General features: G+C 50.9%; 2 gene segments (V, D, J or C); both read right to left on the reverse strand.

The window, feature by feature from the left end:
* Window positions 1–2,706: 2,706 nt before the first annotated feature.
* On the reverse strand, window positions 2,707–3,265 carry LOC135886455 (T cell receptor alpha variable 27-like). The segment is given in 2 exon segments: window positions 2,707–3,002; window positions 3,214–3,265. Coding segments are annotated over 2 exon segments (348 nt in total).
* Window positions 3,266–13,987: 10,722 nt separating this feature from the next.
* Window positions 13,988–14,900, reverse strand: LOC135886456 (T cell receptor alpha variable 10-like). The segment is given in 2 exon segments: window positions 13,988–14,331; window positions 14,843–14,900. Coding segments are annotated over 2 exon segments (402 nt in total).
* Between the last annotated feature and the right edge of the window lie 132 nt (window positions 14,901–15,032).

The raw sequence follows: 15,032 nt of genomic DNA on the forward strand, positions 1-15,032 counted from the left end.
GAAGATGCAGACAAGAGCCCTAACAAAGTAAGAAGAATCCACCCTAAAAAGAAAAGGAGGAAGATCAAAGCCCGGTCCAAGGCTGAAAGTCATGTCTGCAATTGACGGGTGATCAGTCACCAAACCCAGAGGCAGCGTGACACAGCAAGACCTATAGACTCTGGATTCAAACTAAAGCCTACAAAAAGGATGGGTGAGATGGAAAACTTTGGAGGAGGGTAACATTCTGCTGCCAACATGGAAGGGCATCGGTGCATGCCCGACAGAGACCCAGCTCGTCCTTGTGCCAGGCTTTCCTGGCCAGTTAGCCGCCACGAGCTACGAACCCAAGCTGCAAACTCAAGCCACAGACTCAAGCAGGACTGGTAACTATGCAGCAGCTGCAGAACATCTGATGGATGTGTGTGTGTGTGTGTGTATATAGGTATTAGGTATAATGTGTGTGTATAAGGATTAATATATTAGTTATTGGTCATAAATCAAATTGTTATCATAATAAATGTGGCATCTTTATCTTGTCCCATTTAATACGATCCTGCTAGTTTTTATTGGTATAACACCCTCCACGCCTGACGCTGCCGGCTGGGTCTGTGTTACAGCATCTCCATGCTGGAGCCTGTTACAAAGAGGGGGTGAAGGAGAGGTTAGTCATAGAATGTTGCCCCTGAATTTATTTATGGAGAGCGTCCCTCATTGATTATCCTGATGATGACAACAATCTTCATCGTCATCTTGGATCAGGCACTGACAGTTATTTTTGATTTGCACAGCACCCACCCCTAGTGGAAATCATGGGCTGTTGCAGCTGATTAATTATTGGTAAATATTTATTATTTATTAATTATTCATTATTATTATTATTATTATTATGTTATTACTGTTTCAACCCCACCATCAGTTTTACTCACATTCCCAGTGATTTCCATTGCAACTTTTTACCAATAGCAAGAATGGCCCAAGGACTGGGCAGCATTGCGATATTTTTCCGTTACATAAGAACAGGCATACTGGGTCAGACCAAAGGTTCATTTAGCCCAGTATCCTGTCTTCCCACAGTGGCCGATGCCAGGTGCCCCAGAGGGAATGAACAGACCAGGGAATCATCAAGTGATCCACCCCCTTCATCCAAGGTTTTTCAAAGCTTCAGGCTGAGATTTTTTCAAAGGCGCCTAAGAGAACTAGTTACCCAAACCCGCACTTTGAAAACCCCTGCCCAGTTCACCAAGACTCCCCAACCCTCACTTCTAGTCTGGCTCTGAGTTAAGAAGATTCCAATTGTAGAGTCTCTATTTGCCAAGTAATACCAAAGCGGTCACAGCCCACAGTAGGTTTTCTTCCTTCATAATGAAAAGATTTTCTTCCTGCCCCAGTCTCACACTTTCTCTCTTCTTCTGCACCACAAGTCTTGTTAGCTCTCAGGCTGCTGCGTGGCCCTCGACATGACACCCGACGGGTCTGTGACAGCTCTGCTGCAAACAAGCAATTAGTGTTTCCTGATTGATTGGAGACTGGCAGCAGAGCCAAACTTCCTGGCGGAGTTAACCACTGATTGAGTGACAGCACCACCCCACCGGCAGATTGCAATCAGACCTGGCTAAAACGGGGCCCTCCCGCCTGAGCTCCTCAACCTGCTCCCTGCAGAACAGCGCCCCCTAGTGTCACATCGGGCTCAGCACTAGCTCTCAGGGAAGAGAGCCCCATAAAGAGCCCCCACCCTGCTGCCTGCAGCACAGCGCCCCCTAGCAGCCTGCTGGGGCACTGAGGTCAGTGCTGAGTCCCCCTCACCATCCCATGAATTATCAGGTGTCCCATCCGAATCCGATGTAAAGACTTCAAGGGATGGAGAATCCCTCACACCCCAGGCAGGTTGTTCCTATGGTTAACTACCCACACTGTTAAAAATGTTTGCCTTATTTCTACTTGCTGGCCTTTGGATTCAGAGCTGCTGTTGGGTTTCTAGGTGCTACTATAATATCAAAAGTTAATAAATGGTACCAATTGAGATCAGAGCCTTATTTTGCTGGGCAATGCACGGATATATAGAGACAGTCCCTGCTCTAAGAAACTTACAATCTAAATAGAAAAGACAGAGAAAATATTATTAGCCACCTCCATTACACAGATGGGGAACTGAAACCCAGGGAGATTAGGGTTGGATTTTTTTCCAAGGTGCCTATGGGAGTTAAGCACCTAATTCCTATAAAATGCTCTGACAATCTTGGCTCTGGCCTCCTAAGTGACCTTGCACGAGTCGCTTCTTTGTACAGCGCCTAGCACCATCAGACCCAACTGAGCAATAATAAGAAAGTTTCAGCAGGGATTGGGCGGCCCTTTGCAGCAAGCTAGCTTCGGCTACCAGCTCACTGATGAGCAGGCAACATAAGGGCTCATTAGTGACCCCTGCTGGGTGTAATGGGGGTTAATTAGAAGGGCTGCCCCCCCCCCCCCGACCCCCAGTTGTGGTGGTGAAGCAGGCAGAGCACTATTTAAATAGGGCAGGGCGCTCGTTAAAGGAGAGACGGTCCTGGAGAGAGGTGTGAGGGGAGGCCCCCTGTGGGAAGCGCCCCCCCCCCCAGCAGGGCTATAAACGCCTGTCCCCGTCTCCCCAAGGGGCTCTGTCCCACCCCGCCCCGCGCGCCCCCAGCGCCCCGCAGCCCCTCCCGGGTCACCCCCAGAGTTATTGGACAGGCTGCGCTGCGCCCTGTGTCACGGTGTCTCCACGGCGCAGAGGTAGCGGGCGGTGTCCCCCAGCTGGCAGCCGCGGATGTGCAGGGAGCTCCGCTTCTGCTCCGGATCGTGATCCGCAGTGAAATTCGGTTCTTGTGTCTCGCTCCCCTTGCCGAACAGCATCAGCAGGAAAAGGGGCCGCTCCCCGGGAGCCTGCCGGTACCAGTGTAAACGGGTGATAGCGCTGGAGTAAGTGCAGGTCACGGTGCCATTCTGCCCCTCGGAGACACCCCGCCATTGCGGGCTCTGCTCCACAGAGAGCTGCCCGCTGGCCACTGGGAATAACAGAGACAAGGGGGAACCGAGTCAGACACTGCCCCGAGCCACCTGCCCCCGGGAACCGCGGGACAGGGTGGGAAGAGAGGCTGTGGGGGGAGAGACCGACCGATCTCCCCATTTCACTCCCTTCTTCCCCACCACACAGTCAATGAAATCCAGCCCCAGCTCCCTGCCAGTAACCAGCGGGTCTGTCTCCCCAGCCCTTACCCCACACGTGCATTAGCTGGATCACCCAGGACAGCCCCCGCGGCCTCCCCATCCCTGCGCTCCCTGACAGCCCAGGGCGCGGGGACCCTGCTGGGTTCTCCCCTGGGGCTGGCCCGTGTGTTGGGGTCTCCTCTGCTGGAGGGATCGGACACGTTCTTCTCCCCACCCCCCGTGTGCCCAGCCAATGAGGGACCAGCCCCTTCTCTCCCATCTCAGCCGTGTGCCACTGTCTAGAACTCCTTTCCGTAGTGCCCTTCACCCTGTGAAAGCTGCCCCCGTGTGGCCAAGTGTATAAGCGAGTGCAGAAATATTCAGTTCTTTTCAAAGGGGAGTCAGGTGCCCAACTCCCATTGACCCGAGTGTCCAAATCTCCTAGGCAGCCTCCATGAAGAAATGACTCCTCTCAATTATCAATCTAAAGATGTAGGGAGAGATTTCTCCAAAGTACCTAGGGGATTCAGGAGCACAAGTTCCATTAATACTGTCCAATTGATTTTTATTCTTAGAAGTCTACAAGAGTCCTTTAGTCTGGCCTCCTGTATTGCTATATCACAAGCCATTACATTTCATCCAGCTACCCATGTATTGAGCCCAAAACTTGTGTTTGCCTAAAGTATCTTCAAAGGATCACAGAAATGTGGGGCTGGAATTCATCTAGTCCCTCCCCCTGTGCTGAGGCAGGACCAACCTAGATCATCCCTGACTGGTATCTGTCCACCTGGTCCTATAAACCTCCATTGATGGGGATTCCCCAACTTCCCTGGGAAGCTTAGTCCAGCCCTTAACTACCCTGAGAGTTCGAGAGTTTTCCCGACTATCTAATCTCAATCTCCCTGCCTGCAGATTTAGCCCATTGCTTCTTGTCCTACCATCAGTGGACATGGACAACAATGATCACCGTCCTCTTTGTAACAGCCCCACATATTTGAAGACTGTTATCAAGTCCGTTCCCCCCCCCCCGCCCCCAAGTCTTCTTGTCTTAAGACGAACCAGACCCAGTTTATTCGTTTTTCCTCATAGGTCGGGTTTTCTAAATCTTATCAGTTTTGTTGCTCTTCTCTGGACTCTCTCCAATTCGTCCTCAGCTTTCTAACAGTGCAGCACCCGGAACTGGACATAGTACTCCAGCGGAGGCATCACCAGTGCTGAGTACAGCAGGAATCACTTTCCAGCTCTTCCACACAACACTCTGTTAATGCACCCCAGAACTGTATTAGCCTTTTTCATAACTGCATCACATTATTGGCTGATATTCAACTTGTGATCCCCAATAAGCCCCAGATCTTTTTCAGCACTACAGCCGCCTAGGTAGATATTCCCCATTTTGTAGCTGTGCATTCAATTATTTTCCTTCCTAAATGAAGTATTTTGCACTTCCTTTATTGACTTTCAGCTTGTTGATTTCAGACCAATCTCTAATTTGTCACAGTCATTTTGAATTTTAAGCCTGTCCTCCAAACCGCTTACAAACTCTTTCAGCTTGGCATCATCTGCAAATTTTATAAGCACATGCTCCACTCTGTTATCCATGTCATTAATAAAATATTGAATATGACTGGACCCAGGACTGACCCCCATGGGACCCCACTAGATACGCCCTCCCAGTCTGACAGAAAACCGTTGATGACTACTCTTTGAATATAGTCTTTCAACCAGTTTTGCACCCACTTTATAGTAGTTTCATGTAGATGAGGTTTCCCTAGTTTGCTTATAAGAAAAACATGTGGGATTGTCTCAAAGACCTGACTAAAATCCAGATTATACCATGTCTACATCTTCTCTCAATCCATTAGGCCAGGTGTTCTCAACCCTGGTCTGTGGCTTGTTCAGGGTAAGTCCCTGGTGGGCTGCGAGACACTTTACCTGAGCGTCCACAGGTTTGGCCGCTCACAGCTTTCACTGGCCGCGGTTCGCTGTTCCTGGCTAATGGGAGCTGCTGGAAGCAGTGCAGGCCAGGCCACCACTTCCCACAGCTCCCATTCACCGGGAACGGTGAACCGTGGCCACTGGGAGTTGCAAGCGGCCGTGCCTGCGGATGGTCAGGTAAACAAAGCGTCTCACGGCCCACCAGGGGCTTACCCTGAACAAGCCACAGACCAAGTTTGAGAACCCCTGCATTAGGCTACTAACCCTTTCAAAGAAAGGCAGCCAATCTTGGGTTGAAGGCATCAAGAGATAGAGAATTTGCCACTTCCCTTGGTAGTTTGTGCCAGTGGTTAATCATCCTCAATGTTTTTGGGGGGTTTTATGCTTAATTTGCATTTGGCTGGCTTCAGCTTCCAGACATATTGGTTCCTGTTGTGCCTTTCTCCACTACATTAAACAGCCCATTTAGAACCAGGATTGTTCTACCCAGGAAGGTTCTTATACTCCATAAACAAATCATCGCTTGATCTGTTTGATTAAACTGATTGAGTCTTTAAGTCTCACACTGTTTGGCATTTTCTCCAGCTTTTGAATAATTTTTGTGGCTCTTGTGGCACCTTCTCAAATTTTTCAACATCCTTTTAAAATGTGGATATCAGAAGTGGCCACTGTATTCCAGCATTGGTGTCAGCAATGCCGTATACAGAGGTAAAATCGCCTCTACTTCTACTCACTACTCCCCTGTTCATACATCCAAGGACCACATGAGCCCTCTTGTGCCACAGCTTTGCACTGGAAGCTCAGGTTCAGTTCCTTGCTACTCCACATCACAAATTCTTCATGGGACTTCAGGAAGTTTCTACATCTTCTCCTGTTTCGGGTCACACACAGCTCTGCTTGGAGGAGGTTGTGTTCGTTTGCTTTTATTTCAGGGGAAAGTAGGGGTGGCTACGACTGTGAATGTCTTTCTCCTTATCACAGGAGAGTTTAGTGAAATGGGGAGCTTTTTCCCGCATTCCCTAATAAATATACTTTTGAGGACCATTATGATCATCTGGTCTGATCCCCTGCATAGCATAGCACAGGCATCTAGTACGAAGGGCAACATCCAGGTGAGGCTGTAGAGAAGCAGCTGCTAAGTTTGCAAGCCCCCTTGTTAATAAATGTGGCTAGAGCCCAGCTGCAGAGCTTTTGCATCGCCTGGGAACCGCCCTGTGTCACTGTGTCTCCACTGCACAGAAGGAGCTGGCTGCATCTCCGAGCGTGGAGTTGCTGATATGCAGGTAGCTCAGCTTCTTGTCTGGAAAGAGCTGTGCTGTGAAATTCCCGCCCTGTGCGGTGTTCTCATCCTGATACAGCATCAGGAGGAAGGCAGGGCTCTGCCCTGGGGGCTGTCTGAACCAATGCAAACTGGACAGGACCAGAGCCTGGTATCGGCAGGAGATCCTGCTGCTCTGCCCTTCCAAAGTGACCACCGGCGTGTCCTGATGCACCTCCACTTGGCAGCTCCTCCCTGGGTACAAAAGAGAAAATAAATCCAAGATGTTACAGAAACCAAGGATCATCTCATGTTACTGATTACGAACCACCTCCGAGCTGGTGTCAATCGGCCATAGCTCCATTGATAGGTCAATGGGCCAGGTCCCCAGCTGGTGGAAATCAGACATAGCTCCAATGGAAACTTGCACCGTTACTTAGAGCTGATGATTTTTCCTTATCATGAATAATAGGGGACAACCCCAGAGATAGAATAGAATCATAGGACTGGAGGAACAGTGAGAGGTCATCTAGTCCAGTCCCCTGCACTCATAGCAGGACCAAGCACCATCTAGACCATCCCTGACAGGTGTTTGTCTAACCTGCTCTTAAAAATCTTCAATGATGGAGATTCCACAACCTCCATAGGCAATTTATTCCAGTGGTTAAAATAAATGCTATTACACTCAGCATCTGGTTTCCCTAGTGCCACCCGCGCTCACAGCATACGTCACTACCAGCAGGGAGAACAGCTATGCACTGTGGCTTGGCAGAAAAACTGGGCAGCGAGGTTCCGAAGATCAATTCCCCACCACCACCACCACCACCACCCCACCCCGGAATTTCAAGGCTTCAGACCAAGATCTGCAAAACTTTACTTCCTGATCTTCCTGAGATCAGAGGAAAGCCCAGGGTGCAATCTATCCACTGCTTCTGCACTTAGGGTAACATTTTCAAAAGTACCTACGTCATTTAGGATCCTAAATCCCATTGACTATCAGAGGCTCAGGTTGCTAAGGGACAGGTTTTAAAGGTATTTAAGGGTACGTCTTCACTTACATCCGGGTCCGGATTTAAGCAATCGATTTTCTGAGTTCGATTTATCGCGTCTGGTTAAGACGCGATAAATCGATCCCGGATCGATCCCGGAAGTGCCCCGGATCGATCCCGGAAGTGCTCGCCTTCGACGCTGGTACTCCAGCTCGGCGAGCGGAGTACGCAGCATCGACGGGGGAGCCTTCCTGCCGCGTCTGGACCGCGGTAACTTCGGACTAAGGTACTTCGAATTCAGCTACGTTATTAACGTAGCTGAATTTGCGTACCTTAGTCCGAAGTGGGGGGGTTAGTGTAGACCAGCCCTAAGCCCCTAAAGAAGCAGATCAGCATTGAGCGGGATTTTCAAAAGCATGTAGGAACTTTATTAACAGGACTTAGTCACCTAACCACTTTTGAAAATCCCACTAGGCACCTATCTCCATCTTTAGGCAACTAAATACTTTTACAAACATGCCCCTAAGCCCTTTCTGAAAAGCCCTTTCTAACCCACTTAGGCACTTTTGGAAATTGTACTCTTTGATCCGTCTGCTGGGATTTTCAAAGGACCCCAAGGAGTTAGGTGCACAACTCTTAGGCACCTTTGACAATACCAGCCTACAGTTTTTGCACAGGCTGGGATGCCCTTTGTGCCACTGTGCCTCCACTGCACAGAAGTAGGTGGCTGCGTCTAGGGCCGGTGCTACCATTAAGGCAAACTAGGCGGTTGCCTAGGGCGGCAAGATTTGGGGGCGCCAAAAAGCGGTGCCCCCAATTTTTTTTTACAGCATTCTCTGCTACGCCCCCTCCCTGAGCGCGCAGTCGCCGCTCCACTTCTCCCGCCTCCCAGGCTTGCCGCGCCAATCAGCTGTTTGGCGCCGCAAGCCTGGGAGGGGAGGAGAATTAGAGCGGGGGCAGCGTGCTCGGGGAGGAGGCGGAGCAGAGGTGAGCTGGGGTGGGGAGCTGCCGCACGGCTCCCCGGGGAGCTGCCCAAGGGGGCGCCTCAGGGCAGGGCGGGGGAGCTGATGCGGGGGGGGGGGGCGCCTCAGGGCGGAGGGGGGGGCGGGGAGCTGCCGCAGGGCTGGGTGGGGGCGCAAGGTGGAAGTTTCACCTAGGGCACGAAACTTCCTTGCACCAGCCCTGGCTGCGTCTTGCAGCTGCACCTCGGTGATGTTCAGGTAGCTGTGCTTCTCTGTGGTATGGAGCTCAGCTCTGAGATTCAATCCCCACGTGGGACGCTTGTCCTTGTACAAAACCCCAAGGAGGGCAGGGCTTTCCCCTGGGGCCTGGCGGTATCACTGAACATTTCTCACCGTGCCGGAGTAACTGCAGGTCAGGCTGGAGTCCTGTCCTTCAGAGCCGCTCAGGGACAGCGGGCTCTGCGCCACATTAACCTGGCAATTTACACCTAGTGGGAAAGGGAATTTATATTTATAAACAGAATGATCAATGAATCAGGTCCCTCCATCATCCCTGAATCCCAGGAGAACAGAAGAACGCATCATTTTCACATTATTCTGGCATTCATCGCCTCCCCTGGGTTAAGATTTACAAAAGTGACTCGTGATTCTTGGGTGCCCAATGTGAGATACCGCAAAGAGTCTGATTATCAGAGGCTGTGTCCCCAGCCAGCCAGAAAAGAGCGACAGGAATGATTTGAGGTGACTTTAAGACTGTGATGCCAAGAATGACGTGCGCATGGGATTTCAGTGTGATCTGTAGTCTAGGCTAATTAGCCTGTAAGGTCTCTGGGAAAGGGGATCTCCTGTCCCGTGTTTGGGCAGCGCCTTGCTCAGTGGGGTCCTGGTTCATGACTCGGGCTCCTGGGCACTGGGGTAATACAAATACTAGTGACTTCTGATTTCAGCTTGGGAACATCAGTTATTGGGCAATGCTCTAGCGTGTGACTGCAAGAATGATTTAAGCCATTCTTGTAATAATTCTTAAAAGGTAACTTTATCCCAGTCTCTCTGCATCTAGGTGGGAAGGAGATTTCTGAGTAACTGGCTCTTTAATATAGCAGACAAAGGCATGACAAGAGCCGATGGAGGGGGCTGAAGCTAGAGAAATTCAGTCAAGAGATAAGGTGCCGCCTCTGTAATGGTGATTAGCCATTGGAGCAACTTACGTAAGGAAGTGGGTGGATTCTCCAGCCTGGAGTCTTTAGATCAAGACTGGATGTCTTTCTCCATCTCGACACAGAGCATGGGCCCAATCCAGGAATCACTGGGGAAGTTGCCTGGGGCGCAGGGCGTCAGACTAAATGATCACAATGTTCCCTTCTGCCTTAAAATCTATGAAACCGAGGCACCCAGACTCACTCGTCACGCCTGAGAATCTTGGCTCCCGTTATTATCAAGGGGTTTAAACAGCCGCGGGACTTACAGTAAAGACAAATGACCAGGATCACTAGTAGGGCCCCAGGACACTCTTCCTTGCGCTGCCCCTCATTTCTGTGACCCGTGACCTAGAAGGTGTGACGAAGTGGGGGGTTTTCTTGTTTTCTGTGGAGTTTCAATGGTTTGCATGTGCAGGGAGTGGGACTCAGTTTCCCTGGGTATTACTGGTTTAACAAGGTGAGGGGAGAGGGAGTGTGTTTTGCAGAGGACCGGAGAGAGGACTTGAGGACCCAGCCGGTGGCCGGGAGGATGGATACCCCAGCGACCGGTGACCTGGCGACCTGGTGACCCGGAGGCCCAGCTGAGGAGACGCAGCTGGTTCTGGCCAGTGGGCAGACAATAGGCTGCAGAGTGAGGACCCAGTGACCTAACCAGCTGGTTCCAGCCAGAGGACAGAAGCGAGGAGAGGAGGCCCCAGTTTACGACCCTGTTTACCTGGAGAGAAGACAATGGACAGAGGCGGGGCCTGGGGCCAGTGATCTCAGATGCCCAGCTGGGAGCAGGGGGGCTCTGGGCTGGAGAGGGGGAGCAGGCAGAGCCCACCTGGATGCAGAGAGACTGGGGTGTGCTGGGCTGAGGGAGGCCAGGCCTGAGGCCCTGAGAGTTTCCTGTGCTGTGTTCAACTCTCAATAAACCTCCTGTTTTATGCTGGCTGAGAGTCACTCCGGTCTAGAGAACAGGGTGGCATCAACCCCTTTGGGGGTGGAGGCCCGGGGGGTCCAGAGCGAGTGGACTCCCTGAGGGGGCCCACGGCAAGAAACAGGTGTGCTAGGGCTCCGAGAGGTGCGGCTCCAGGAGGTGGAGGGGCCTGACCCCAAGAGAGAGTGGACCCCCGAGAAGGGCTGTCTCACTGAAAGGGGCACCCCCCACGGACCGCACGGGGCCAAGAGTGGGCACGATCTGTGAGTCCGTGACAGAAGGGTTCCTGGCTCCTTGTGTATTTATCACCTGCAGGCTTCTCCGTCCTCTCCTGGAGCTTTCTTAATCTACTTGCATTTCTCCTGCTTGAGAGGCAAGACACCTCCGTTCGCGCCCTATCAGCAGCAAGGCCCTTCCCTCCCAGACAAAATACAGACTCACTGCAGAGACCTATGCAATTACCTTCATCTCCAATACACTCCTTTCAAGGCACAACACTGCCCCCCAGCAGTTACAGTTTTTGTACAGGAGGGTGGCCACTTTGTTTCACTGTGTCTCCACAGCGCAGAAATAGCCGGCTGAGTCGGTGAGCTGTGAACTGTCGATGTGTAGATGGCTCCGTCTCTCCCTTTTCAAGAGCTCAGCTATGAAATTTGGCCCCTGGGTAACATTCCCATCCTGATACAGGCTCAGCAGCAAGGCAGGACTTTCCCCAGGAAACTGTCTGTACCAATGTACGTAGGACACTGTTCCTGAGTAGCTGCAGGTCAGAATGGAGATCTCCCCTTCGGATCTGGTCAGAGATGGAGGACTCTGATCCACTTTAATTTGGCAGCTCACCCCTGTAGACAAAGGCAAATGGAGAAGCAACAGATGAGCTTGTTCGGTTCTCATCAGCCCCTCGTCTTCCCCAGTGGTTGCTCCTTATCACTGTTTCTTCTTCAGCCAAAATAAATTAGAATCTCTTAATATTCTGGGTCTTGGTGTAAACCTGTGTGGCTCCATCAAAGTCAATGCACCTACCCTGATAAGCAGCAACTGAGTGCCGGCTCCATTCTTGTGATATTCAGCACAGTATCTCCTGGAGAATGGAGAGGCCTCTTAGGTCGTCAGGGACTAGATCTGCTCCGGGGAACTGAGGCACCGAGCAGTCAGGGAGGGGGTTTCCACAGGAGCCAGGAACTCAACGCATATTGCAGTTTCAATGGGATTCGGGCACCTGACTCTGTTGGTCTCCTTCCAAAATCCAAGCCTAAGTCACTTGCCCAAGGTCAGGTCTCTGGTGGAGCCAGGAAATGAGCTCACGTCTAGTGGCTAAAGCACCAGACCTTCCTCATCCCCACATTATTATTATCTCAATACTGGAGTAACTCAGTGTAACTCTGTGACCTGTTCATTGTGCAGGAGGTCAGATTAGATCCTTACCGGCATTAAACTCTATGAATTATTATTATAGCACCTGGAGACCCAGCCGAGATCAGAGCCCCTCGTGCCAGGCGCTGTAGAGACACAGAGTACAAGACAATTCCTGTCCCCCAGAGCTCAACAGACAAAACCTCCACAACCATACAACAGAACTGAACTGAGCTGGGGGAGGGGCGTTGTGCCGGACGCTGCAGAGACCCCCAGGAACTGAGATCCCTGTTACGCCGGGCACTGCATAGACACAGTGGGGAAAAGCCCCCGCCCTGATGAGCTCACAGTCTAAACAGACAAACTCCCCCTAGACTTACAGTAGAACTGAATGGACAGTATCACTGACAAGGCTGTCAGCTGCCTCTCCATTGCTGCTCCGGGTTACCCCTCAGCGCACTGAGGCCAAGGGATGGTGCTTTCCCCGGCCTCCAGGACAGCAATGCAAAATCTGTCTGCAGCCCTCCTTGTTGGAGGGATCAGACACATTAACGAGCCCAGCCAATCAGGGACAAGCCCCCAGTCTCCCTAAAACAGAACCATGCCCTGGAGTAACCCTTTGCCTCTGATGTCTTAGGAGAAAAGCTGCCCTCTGCCGGGCACAGAGACAATAGACAGGTGCAACTGTATTAACCTCAATCTCCTTCCTCTTCGTTAGAAATGCTGCCCCTTCCTGGCCAGAGACGTACACATTGAAGTGAATCCCCCTGTGGTTGTCACTGTTGGTATATTTTGTGTCGGTGTTAAATAGTTCCCTTTTCGCTGGGTTTAACACTCTGACTTGCCTCCCCCTGGACAAAGAGGTGATCCCCAGAGCTGGGCATCATGAGAATGGGCAGTGCCAGCTATGCACAAACACTCTGCCGCTGTCTCAGCCTTGTGTTGTAGAGGCGCAGTCTGTGGCAATCGGAGATCAGTCTCGGCTTAATCCTCAGTGTCTAATGCTCCCCCAAGAAAGGGGGCTATTTTGTGCCACAGGTGATAGTTCTTTCTACTGTATCTCCATTTCTGTTTCTTATGCCTGTCTCTCTCTCTCCCTATGTATCTATAAATCCACCCATCACTTTTCTTTCTTTCTTTCTTTCTTTCTTTCTTTCTTTCTTTCTTTCTTTCTTTCTTTCTTTCTTTCTTTCTTTGCATTTGTTTTTATATTTTATCTTTTAGTTTTCTTCCTCCCTCCAAACCTTCAGGCTCCTTAGATCATGGGTTCTCAACCAGGGGTGTGCCTACCCTGGGGGGTACACAGATGTCTTCCTAGGGGTACATCAATTCATCTAGCTACCTGCCTAGCTACTTGCCTACATGCTACCTAAAAAGCGCCAGCGAAGTTGGTACAAACTAAAATTTCATCAGACAATGACTTCTTTATACTGCTCTATATACTATACATTGAAATGTAGGTACAATATTTATATTCCAGTTGATTTATTTTACAATTATATGGTAAAAATGAGAAAGTCAATATTTGTTCAGTACTAGTATGACTGGGACACTTCTGTATTTTTAGGTCTGATTTTGTAAACAAGTAGTTTTTAAATCCTCAGTGTCTAATGCTCCCCCAAGAAAGGGGGCTATTTTGTGCCACTGGAGTATCTTATGTATCTCCATTTCTGTTTCTAATGCCTGGCTGTCTGTCTTTCTCCCTATGTATCTATAAATCCACCCATCTCTTTTTTCTTCTTCTTTTTCTTTCTTTTCTCCCTGTTCATTTGTTTTTCTATTTTATCTTTTCATTTCCTTTCTCCCTCCAAACCTTCAGGCTCCTTAGATCAGTGGTTCTCAACCAGGGGCACATGAGAAAGTCGGCAATCATTCAGTAACAGTGTGGCTGACACATCTGTAGTTTTACGTCTTATTTTTGTAAGCAAGTAGTTTTTAAGTGAGGTGAAACTTGGGGGTACGCCAGACAAATCCGACTCCTGAAAGGGGAACACTAGTCTGGAAAGGTTGAGAGCCACTGCCTCAGGCATCTTTCCCGAGGAAGTATTCCCCAAGTGCATTCCCTCCTCAGCCTCTCTGTCTCAGCTCCGGACCTGTGCGATGCGGATCCTCGCACTGCCCTGCCTCACCAGGGTGCTGGGGGCTGACCGTGTCAAGGAAGGCGAAGCACGCTCAGAGATGCACTGTGGAAGAAGTAGGTGGTGTTGTCCCGCCAGCCAGCCTGACAGTTACCCTCCAGCTGGGGAGTTTTTGCACAGGCTGCCAGTGCTCCTGTGTCCCCGTGTCGCCACGGGGCAGAAGTAGGTGGCTGCGTCTCCCAGCTGTGATTCTCTGATGTGCAGCGAGCTCAGCCGCTTCCCCTTGTCCAGCTCCGCGGTGAGGTTGGGCTCCTTGGTTTGTTTCCCATCGGACACCAGAATCAGCAGGGAGACAGGCTGGCCTCCAGGAAGCTGCCTGAACCACTGCAAACTCCTGAACGTGCTTGTCGTGTAGTGGCAAGAGATGCTGCCGTTCTGCCCTTCCCAAGTGACCGCAGACAGGTTCTGGTGCACCTCGGCCTGGCAGCTCCCCCCTGTGGGCAGAAGGCAAAAGACACACCCCATAGATATCAGGGCACCGCTGCCCCGTTCACACACTGGCCGGATGCAAAGCCCGGTGGAGTTTCTCTTCATTTCCAGGGGCTTAGCATCTGGCCCACCACTGCTATTTTCCTATATTATTATATTCCTAGATAGCTATAATCTGGGGTTAGGGGTTGGTTTTAGGGGGTTGGCCCTAGATTATTGCTGGCTGCGAGATTCCCAAAGGCACAATAATAAGAGACAGCCCCTACCCCAAAGAGTTTACAGATTAAAAAGCCAAGCAAAGGGTGGGAGGGGGAACCGAGGCACATAAAAGGGAAGGAAATCCAGCAGGCCAGCGCTGGGAATTGAACCCAAGCGTCCTGTACCCCCATCCACCCCAGTAGAGAGAACAGTGCCTGGCTAGCAAACTGCAGGGGAGAGCCGGAGAATCAGTCCTTGCTCTCTTATATCCACCATCACGTTCAGCATCTTCTGTTGCGTTTCCTGCCCCAGACTTACAGGGAATGTTCACCAGCAGTAGCAGCAGGCGTGGGAACAGCTGCCAGGATCTCCCCATTGTCCCTCAGCGAAGAAGCTGTCTAGCCGGGTGTTCCCCGTTCAGTACAAAAGGTTCAGCCCCCTCACCGGTAGATTTACTTCTCCCTCTGGGGCAAATTTACCAGCTCCGCCTCCTGAACTAGGAGCCTCT

The sequence above is a fragment of the Emys orbicularis genome, chromosome 12 (assembly GCF_028017835.1).
Source record: "Emys orbicularis isolate rEmyOrb1 chromosome 12, rEmyOrb1.hap1, whole genome shotgun sequence".
Classification (NCBI taxonomy): Eukaryota; Metazoa; Chordata; order Testudines; family Emydidae; genus Emys; species Emys orbicularis.